At 51.4% G+C, this 10,222-nt stretch overlaps 1 protein-coding gene across 1 annotated transcript in view; it reads right to left on the bottom strand.

The window, feature by feature from the left end:
• The window catches only part of TG (thyroglobulin), a 239,456-nt gene that overhangs the window by 193,708 nt on the left and 35,526 nt on the right, over nucleotides 1-10,222 (bottom strand). Inside the window, exons 16-19 of the mRNA XM_024741005.1 lie at nucleotides 9,931-10,143; nucleotides 8,456-8,610; nucleotides 5,644-5,800; nucleotides 3,959-4,183 (exon numbers count right to left, since the gene is read on the bottom strand). Of these exons, the coding sequence (XP_024596773.1) occupies nucleotides 3,959-4,183; nucleotides 5,644-5,800; nucleotides 8,456-8,610; nucleotides 9,931-10,143 (750 nt within the window). The remainder of the gene's footprint in view (nucleotides 1-3,958; nucleotides 4,184-5,643; nucleotides 5,801-8,455; nucleotides 8,611-9,930; nucleotides 10,144-10,222) is intronic.

The following is a 10,222-nucleotide window of genomic DNA, read 5'->3' as shown; positions in this document are numbered from 1 at the left end:
ACACACACACACACACACACACACACACACACACACACACACACACCCCTTCTTGTCTGCTCTTGTCCAAGCGACAATTTTAACTAGCCTTTAAGACTTCGCGCCGGCCTTTACTACCCCAGCAAGCTGTCCCTGACTGCCCTGACTGGGATGCAAAAGGCTTTTCACATGGTATTTTAGCTGTCTTTTCACTTAACCTCGCTTCAGCTAGACTGTGAGCTCCTTGAAAGTTGGAGCTATGACTTTTGCTTCCCTAAGAATGTCACATGGTATTTGACACATAATTATATTTTGAAAGGTTGGATGGAATGGATGGATGGATGGATGGATGGATGGAAGGATGGATGGATGGGAGGACTGATGGAAGGAAGGACGGATGCTTGCATGGACAGATGCATGAATAGAAAGAAGGAAGGAAGGAAAGGAGGGAGGGAGGAAGGAAACAAGACATAACATGTTACTTCAGGAAAAAATCTGTAGAGAACTAGCTCTATTATAAGAATTTGCAGTGAACGAGTGACAGTGAATGGTGTTCAGAATGGAAATGGAAAATCCAGACAATTTCTCTGGGATTCTCCTTAATGGAACAACCTGGTATGAAGGTTGCCAGGAGGTAATTCTGAGGGGAAGCCACCTGGCTGGCAGTGAGGCAAGAGGGTGAACGTAACTGACCGCGTGGGAGGTGCAAACAAAGCCTCCACCCCTTGCAGTAGGCACTGCCTAGATTAAGGCTGCTACGTCTGCCTGAGTCAGGGGGGTGGACATTCCCACCGGTCTCCCCGAGTCACTGTCCCCCTGGAGACCATCCAGATTGGCCCCCCAAGACGACACACAGAAACCCTGCCTTATCTCCACAGGACAATGCTCTGCTTGTAGCCTCACAGCTGTATTCCAGATGTGCTTCAGAAGGAAAAAGAGCCAGTAAGAATAGATACAAGAATCCAAGGGCGTGATTTCACCAAGAGCCCTTGTTGAGAAGGGAGACTTGTGAATCACCGGACAGAACAAAGAATTTGGAAACATCAGGGCTGAGTTTAAATCTCACACGGACAATTAACAACAAAACAATGTGCTGAAGTTTCACTTTGTGTGAAGCAATGTGCTTTGTATCCATTATATTCAGCTATGCAAACCACAGTCCCCACGAAATAGGTACTACTGTCCCTGTTTTCCAGATTACGCCTAGTGAAGGTGGGCAGTGTCCCAAGAACCCACACTGAGAAGGTGCTGGAGCTAAGACTTGAACCCAGGTCTACCTGACTTCCAAGGGCAGTTTCCTCACACTCTTAACTGTATGCCCCCCAGCTGCTTCGTCCACCCCATGGCATTAAAAATACCTGACATCCTGGACCAGAGCAATGCAGAAATTCAATAGAGAATGGATGTTATCATTGATACTGGAGAAAATCCAGGGCTTTTGGTACAGCTTTTGTGAATTCCACTCTGGACCTTTCTAACCATTTGGAGTGAGGGGTGGGGCTGAATGGTGTGATCAACAATGCTCTGTAACTTGGTAAAAAGCTGCCGCAGTTGAAGAACAGAATGTAGGTTTGTGTAGAGCTAGGGTGGGTAGACTACAGCCCTCAGGCCAAATTCAGCTCACCTTCCGTTTGGCAAGCAAAGTTTTATTAGGACACAGCCACGTTTCTCTCCCCACAATGGACGAGCTGAGTCCACGAGACAGAAACAGAATGGTCTGCAAAGGCTAAAAGACTTGCTTTGGCCCTTTACGGAAAAAGGTGGCCACTCCTGTTCTGCAGCAAGTGCAGCCCTGGCCAAACCTTTCATTCTCAGGCCCACCCTATAACTCCCACTCTCTCTGAAGCCCGGTCACCCCGAGGCCGGGTTCTGATTCCCTGGGTCTCCACTGCTTGACACCCGTCAGGCAAGTCTGTCTGTGCTCCTGGCTCAGCTTCCCCTCCCACTTCCCAGCTGAGCCGCACTACCTGTCCTGGTAGACAGGAAATGGCCATGTAACCATCAACCGAGTTCCCTAGAGGGAACCGAGGACCAGATTCCCAGTCCACCCCCTTTATTTTACACTCAGGAAATGGGGACCTGGCGCTTGACTGGTCCCTCTCTCCATCTCCTGCTGTCCCGCCTCTTGGCTCCAAGCTCCAGAGGGGGCACCCGAGGTGGGTGAGCCTCTTCAAGTGGGGCTCCCAGACCCCCTTATCAACACCGCCTGGGGTGATTATAAAAGCAGCCTCCTCCCAATACATGCATGCTTGTGCACAAAGACCACACACACACACACACACACACACACACACACACACACACACAGAGTGAGCTTTTGGCAGTGGAGCCCAAGGCTCTTCACAGCAAGTCTGAGAACACAGTGGCAGGTGTTTCAATCACCTCCGTTGCTGTGACCCTGTTTCTCCCACCCTGGCAGGCGGCACCATCCACACCTGCTTCTACTTCTTATCTTCTTTGTTTGGGCAGCTCTGTTGAGGTGGAAGGATCGTGAGCTCTGGTCCCAGAGGACCTGGGGTAACTCATCCACAGAGAACTGAGTCCCTCCTTTGAGTCAGCCCTGCTCTGGGCACTACAGACACATGACCTCATTTCATCTGAGCCTCAGCCTCTTCACCTGTCAAATGGGGAGATGACCTGCCACCGGGGGCGATAGTGAGAGTTAAGTATTTGCGAAGGTGCTTTGTAAACTGCAAAATCCTCTGTAAATATTAGCAAGAAGTGGTTGTGTCTCTGGTTTCTGTGTTAAGAGTTATCTGCGTCTGAAATCCAGTGTGGAGCTTAGAATTTGGCATGGATTTCATAAGAGGAAAGGCCTTATAGCTTTTGTGTTGCAACCAACATGAATAGTGGAAAAATAAATAACTGAGAAACATATTCTCTCTCTTCAGCTCAATAAAAATGCCTCTGTCTCATGCCATGTGGGAGGATGACTTCTCACCATGAGGTCCTGGAAGTTTCAGTAGTGGATGGAACAATGGCCCCCAAAGAGGTCCATGTTCTAATCCCTGGAAACTAAATATGTTAGGTCACATGGCAAAGGGAAACTAAGGTTGCAGATGGAATTAAGGTCGCTAGTCAACTGACCTTAAAATAGGGGGAGTGTCCTGGATTACCCAGCTGTGTGCAATCATAAAGTCCTCAGAAGTGACAGACAGCATGCAAGGGAGCTGTGACCACGGAAGAACGGCCCGAGAGCTACAACACCGCCGGTTTTGAAGATGAAGAAAGGAAGCCACAAGCCAAGAAATGTGGGCAACATCTAGAAGCTGGAAAAATCAGGAAACTGATTCCCTCCCAGGGCCTCTGGTAGGAATGCAGCCCTCCTGACACCTTGATGTGAGCCCAGTGAGACCCTGTGTGAGAATTCAAGCCTACAGAACTATAGCACAATAAGTGGGTGTTGTTTTAAACCACGACATTTGTGGCGATTTGTTAGGGCAGCAAATCACACAGCTTCTCTTCAGGGAACCGGCAGCTGCAGTCTAGTGAGAATGGCTTCCAAGACTGCTGATGTGTCAGGCCAAGAACAGCCCAGTAAACCTCCACCAGGAATCACTTCCCCTGAACCATCACGTCCTGGGATGATCGCTGACCATTTGGGGATGGTGGTGAGTGACGTGTTGCCATAACCAGACTGGGAAAAGTCATGGAGCACACGGGGTAGACATCGGCCTTCTCCACCAAGACAGCGCAGCCCAGGCCACAGGGTCCAAGCTCATCAAGGACTAAGAGGAAGGATAACCTCGAACATGGGGGCTCTTCCTCTGTCATGTTGCCTCTAGTTTCAGCTACTACCTGGTGGGTGAAAACTATATGCCTGTGAGTATATTTGGACAACTGAAAAGCTTTCATCGAATAAATAAATGAATGAGTCTCCACTCTGTATGTCAGAATAACCTCTATCAGAGCTCTGTGGCCTTTCCCACAACCTCGCATGGCTCAGTAACAGCGGTCCAGGGAGAGAGGGGGAACCTACCACACCCCAATGGGTCCTGACTGGCGTTGCTGGTGGCCGAGACTTGGTGGAATCCTTCCAAGCACCCAAACTGTGTCCTGGGAGAGGTGCCGAAGCGGTCCCCTTGGAGGAATTGGATGAATGTGTCTGCTGGGAACGTCTTGGAATTCAGATGAAGCTGGAATTTTCCACTTTGGATCAGATCTGCAAAGCGCCCAACGAGATCCTTGCCCACCAAGGCTTCCTCTGCAAGACACAAGGTGAGGCAGGAGTGTCATTGCTCCTGCAAGGGTCAGGGAGGATACAGGGACAGAGCCACCCAGCGCATCCACAGCGAAAGGAGACATAGGCCTTTGCCAGTGTCTCATTTTACAGAGGGAGAAACTGAGACCCAGAGAAGGGGATTGATTGACCCAAAGATACACAGAATCAGAAGCACAGCTAGGACTCCAAACCAGATCTCCAGCTCCTGTCATTTCTGTGGCAGCAATGTGACCCCCACTGGTATAGGATATCATGACTTCAGTCACTCGTCTAAGGTACACTATCCAGATACACGACTGTCCCAACCTTTGCCAAGCCACCATCCCTGAGCCTCAGTTTCCCCATCTGAAAAATGGGGCTAGGAATGCCCCTCTTGCAGTTGGTGAGGATTACAAGAGAGAATGTGATGGGGCCGATCAAAGGGAAGGCAGAGCCTCCGTCTCAGGTTCAGCTAAACGCTGAGAAGGCCTCTAGCTGTCGAACTCCAAGTGTTTCCTAGGAAGAAAGCAGATGGGTGAGCACTACATCTGGAGCTGGGGAGGGTCCCAGCACGCAACGAACATTCACACCACAACGGCTACTGTAAAGGCAGTCCCAGGCCATGGATGCCAGGAATAAACATCTCATCCATTTGCAGCTTCAAACATACCCAAATTACGCCAGCTGTTTCCAGAGAAAAAAAAGTGACCCTTAATTCATAACGCTACTGGGGGGAGATGGTAATTAGGGTCACAGGCACTGCAGAATGTCTGAGATACAGTCTGCCTCCTGGGTTACACTGTGGCGTTGTCTACAAGTTCCCCCTCATAGAACAGAGGTCAAGCTCCAGCTAGCCCCGACCCTCGGCATTTGGCCACCAGACAGTGGAAGAGGAAGTGGAGAAGCTTCCACCCTCTGGTCAGAAGCCCATGGGTTATGTCCCACCCTGGTTCAGAGTACTGATCATAAGATCCACTCTGCTTCTCTTTAGATCTTTCTACTCTCGATTCATCCATATCATTACCACTCCATTTTAAATAGTGTTAATAATGGGTTTAAACAGTGTCAGTGGTCTGAGACATTCTTGTTTGGAAGTAGGCAGGACATAAATTATAAACCAATGGAGACGCCCTCACCCCGCCCCACCCTCCCCTACTTCACACCTGTCTTCCTTCTCTGTGCCCAGAAAACGAAGATGAGAATTAGAAAACGTTCACAAAAGCACAGTCGGGTGATATTATTTAGCTCTAGTCAGCTATGGACCAGAACTCTATTGCTCTTTATAAACTTCTCAGGAACTAGCCCCTCCCACTAGCCCCTTCCTCCCACGGGAACCCTCCCATGGTTCCCTCCCTGAGCCCCACAGGAAGGCGCTGGCGCCGCAGTGGCTCCATCTGATGGATAGGAGCATTGAGACCCAGCGAGTCTGTGCCCCTTCACAGCAGCAGTGCGGGAAAACATACCAACATCACGCAGGTCCGGGAGAGAGGCGGGTGCGACATCCTCCAGCCGCAATTTCCACGTGACATTGGCTCCTAACCGCTCCCCACTCAGACACTCCACCCGCACCGTGAAGTCGTCGCAGACGGGGATGGAGACAGGGGTCCCAGCCGTCTTCACCTGCCCAGAGACACGAGCTCAAGAACACAGAGCAGGGAGCCAGCGTTGCCGAGCCCGTGCCAGGCCCTTAAACTGGCTTATGTTACTGTCAGAGGAGGTCGTGGAGGGGTTGTGACCTCCCTTTGACCCGGGAACTGGCCCCAGGCAATCAGAGCTCCTGAGCCCTCCCCTGTCCTCAGAAGGTCTGCTCTACACCCACCACCTGTCCCCAGTGGGAGCTGTTTGGGAGGACACAGCCTTGAGAGAGCTGGAAAATGAGGTTCCAGGTTCAGAGAGGTTGAATCACCTGCTCAGGTCACACAGCCTACAGACAGAGGTGTAAGCAGAGTAAAAGCCAGTGTAAATGGGAAAAGAATTTGAAAGAGAATAGATACACATATATGTAAAAATAAAATAAAAACTACAAAGAAAACAAATATACTTAGAAAAAAATAAAGATTCTCAAAAAAATAAAATTAAAAGGGAACAGACACAGACACACACACACACACACACACAAAAGAAAGCCTAAACACTCCGAATTCACGGGGCTGTACTTCATTGGAGAAACAACTTCTGCTGACTCGGCCAATGTCCTCACAACACCTACATCCAGCAGGACACGACCCTCCCTCCCGGGAAGCACCAGCTCCTCCATTGTGACCACACGGCCTGGCTTCTCCTCCCAACCTGAGCACGGCCCTCAGTGCCCCCTGACCGTCTGCAGGGCAGGGTGGGCGGATGGACGGTGGTGGTGCCTGGTTAGCCTGGGGACAGTGCCGGGCAGGGGCCGGGCTTCAACACAAGCCTCATTGGGCCCTCTTCCCATCGTGCTCTTTCAAAAGCCAAATCCCAAGAGCTTCTATATCAAGCCCCAGGGGGTGTTAGTTTATCAGAAGCTTGGGCATCTAGAGGTGAATGAGAAGGTTCTGTGTGAAAGGAAGGGTCTGTGAAGGAAAGTGATATCTGTCCAACCCACGATCCAGAGTCGATCTGGGCCTTGGCTGTCAGCCTGCTGCACGAGTGACCTCGACCACCTCATTCAGGGTCCAGACGATGCCCTCTCAACACAGGCCCTGAGCTGCAGGAGGTCATTCAACATGAATGGCAGGTCAAACCACAGACTGGTACCAGGCACCTACTGTGTGCCGTGCACCCCACGATGCCCAGGGTGCAGGTGCGCCAGTGGACGTGGGGTTCGTGCCGCTGTCACTGGAGGAGAACTGCTGTATGCCAGGTACCTGGCATTCCCGGGAGGCAATGCACACACTTTTTGAACATCCTCCATTATTCAGGCCCTGCGTGGAGCGCTTTAAACATGTTAGCTAGTTTAGTTTCCAAAACAGGCCTGTGGAGTCAGAACTGTCATTACCCCACGTTACAGATTGAATTAGCTTCAGAGAGGCTGAGGGGCTGCGAAGCATCAGTATATTACTGATGAAAATCTGTCCTGGCCGCTGTAACTAGTGTCTGGCTTTGTTTATCTCTGACAGTCCTCAGTGCCTAAAACCATGCTTGGCCTGTAACAGGCACCCAAACACTTGTTAAATGGAAGAATGAAGGAGGGAGAAAATGAGTGAAAGAATGAACAAATGTGGTGTAGTGAGAGTCTAGACTCACTCCGTGATGTGAAATCTCCGGCAACTTACTTACTCTCCATGGGCTTTAGTTAATTCACTTACCAATCAAGGGCTAATGATACCCACTGAGCAGGGTGCTGTAATCATTAGAGATAAGAAAAGTTGAACTTGCAGCCTGGCACCAGGAATACAACCAGTGCTCACTAACCCATAAATATTGCTGATACTGCTGTCAAGTGCCTTTCTTTAGATAAAAGGGGGCAAGATTTATTTCTCTTTGTTTTAAAATCAATACTCTTTGTATTTGGTTTTGTGAAAATGTGTGTTCTCCGAAATTCTTAACATGAGGTGCTAGAAATGAGTTGCTCTGATGAGACAGCAGCCTTTGAGCAGAACAAGGACTTATTTAACTGAGTGACTTTTAAAGACTCCCTCTGTGAACGCTTGGGACTTCAAATCACCAAAGTCCTTGCCTATTACACAGCTAAAAACTCTTTGGTAACCATGTCTCTCCAGTTGGCATGTAACATTTTCCTTCCAAGGAGGATCCATGATGCCTCCTCACAGATTTAAGGACCGGCCCGGCATAGCAGCTCAGAGAGCGTGTTGCAGCACTGCAGCCTCCCTGCCCCATTCCCAGGTTCTTTCCTCATGGGTGGGGACAGTACCATATGGTGACCACAGCTCTGTCCTCACGTCAGCCGGCCTGGCTCTACCATTTCCCAGCTGTGACTCTGGCCAATTATTTTTACTCTCTAGTAATAACACGGTAACAATAATAGGGCTCCAGTGAGGATCGCATTAACTAACCCATGCTAAGGGATGCACAGGGCCTGGCACAATCTAAGCACTCAGCACGCATTTGGTTTGCTATCTTAATGCAGAAAGAATGGCCAGTGATGAGATGGCTACCACATCCGCCTCTGCCTCTATGTCATTAGCCTTGTTTGAGTTACTGTCTCATCCTGGGCCTCATTTTGCCCATTGGTAAAAGGACCGTGGGTTGAACCGTAAGTTCATTTGAAATCTGAGGTTCTCTGCCCGGTGACCCTCAGCTCAGTCCAAGCCCCCCTTGTGGGGAAGGCCAGGCACATACCTGGATCTGACAGAAGCCGCGGGCTGTGAGCTCGTCTAATAGGAAATGCTGGAAAGCCGGCAGCAAGCCTGCGTAGTCGGCGTGGCACACCTTGCCTGGCGGGAGCTGGAGCTGGAGCTGCCCTTGGGTCCAGAGAGTCTGCCACAGCTGGGGCCCTGCAGACAAGCACCAGAGGTCAGCAGACAGGGGCGGAAGAGCTGTGGGATTCTTTTCTTTGCCCTGTTTGGTTTTTCCTCTGCAAAAATAACCCTTCTTCATTTAGCTTGGAGCCCACGAGCACTGCCATCTTGCTTGTCACCCTCTGAGTCTAACTACTTCCTAGCATGCCGGCTCGTCTCAAATTACTTCGCACCCTCACAGCAAACTCAGTCCTGCCTCAGCCTCTAAACCAGGCTGCTTTACATTTACATGGGACCTGGACATTCTTGTTGGAAAATCTTCCATACTACCTTGCACTCAAACAGGGCCACTGCAGCTGGTTTGGCCAGTTAAGAGTTTCACCACAGCCTATGTGAAAGGCTTTCTCTAAGGTTGTTCAGTGCACAACCTGCACAGTCGTACACAGCAGCCCTGCACTCCACTTTAGGAGCTCAGGACCTGTGCCTCTCTTCTCCCAAGTCCCTTGTTCAGTCGTGACCAGTCTGGTCTTAATTTCGGCTCAGGCCACTCTGTCATCATCCAGGGAAACAGGCCACGTATTTGTCCAAATAATATTTTGAAATTTTTCTGGATAGTATTCTCTCTTTCAGAATGCTTTATGGCGAATACTGTCCTTTGATGCTCTACCAGCCACCCAGAGCCTTGTGACAGTCAGTCCCAGGATCTGGGTCTCTCTCCTGAACGCCCCGCCCGCTGCCCTGGGTGGACCCAGCACCGGTCCCCCGAGTCTGCCCCCGGCCTGGCTGTGAGTAACCACAGCCAGCCTTTGCCAGGACGGATGCAGTCAGAGCCTGATGTGGCCTCATAGCCATGTGCATGTGAAAGTGGGTTTGCTACGAGAACAGGAGGAAGGAGCTCTGCCCATATTTAAATACAGCCCAGGCCCACAGTGATCAGAAAGGATGCCATACCCCAGAGCTCCAGATGGACCTGGGGGCAGGGCTGGCGTGGCAGTGTCACTGTCCCTCTCAGAGGCCGGACCGGCAGCTCTAAGCTTGCCAACACCATAGTAACCAGTACGGCCAGTGGATCACCTGTATCTTGAATGCAGTCCTGTATCCAAGAGCCCAAAATGATGGCAGGTGTCTCAAGGGGCAGATTGCTCCAGAGAAGCCACAAATAGAGCTCCCCCCGCAGGGGTCTGGGAAGCACATCTGCTCCTTCTAGAAGAAAATGCTCCATTGGGCCTTCTCTCCTGCTCTGATGCCACCTGGCTTACGGTGGACACGCTACACTCGGGTGGGGAAAATGAAGGCCTCGGCCCCGAGCCCTGAGAGGGAGCGGGGCACCGGGCAGCCCTTCCTGGGGCCACTCACGCTGGCAGGCACGGGGCTGAGGGGGCTGCGACTCCCAGCGTCTCCTCTGCAGGCTACACAGCAGCGGCCCTGGCGGGAAGGCACTCCGGTAGCCCGGGCGGCACAGCAGCTGGCACCGCTGCACGGCAGCCCCTCCTGGGCCTGAGGCTGGCGCGCACAGGAGGGCCCCGCTGGCCACATCCGACACGTTGAAGGGCAGTGGGCACTGCGGGCCTAGGAGAAGGAAAGGGACAGCTGTGGGCACCTGCCCAGCGCCAGGGCTGAGCACTGCCCCCCCTCACTGCCACTCACT

This window comes from Neophocaena asiaeorientalis, unplaced genomic scaffold, assembly GCF_003031525.2.
Source record: "Neophocaena asiaeorientalis asiaeorientalis breed wild unplaced genomic scaffold, Neophocaena_asiaeorientalis_V1.1 scaffold177, whole genome shotgun sequence".
Classification (NCBI taxonomy): Eukaryota; Metazoa; Chordata; class Mammalia; order Artiodactyla; family Phocoenidae; genus Neophocaena; species Neophocaena asiaeorientalis.
This window is presented reverse-complemented; position numbering and strand designations above follow the sequence as displayed.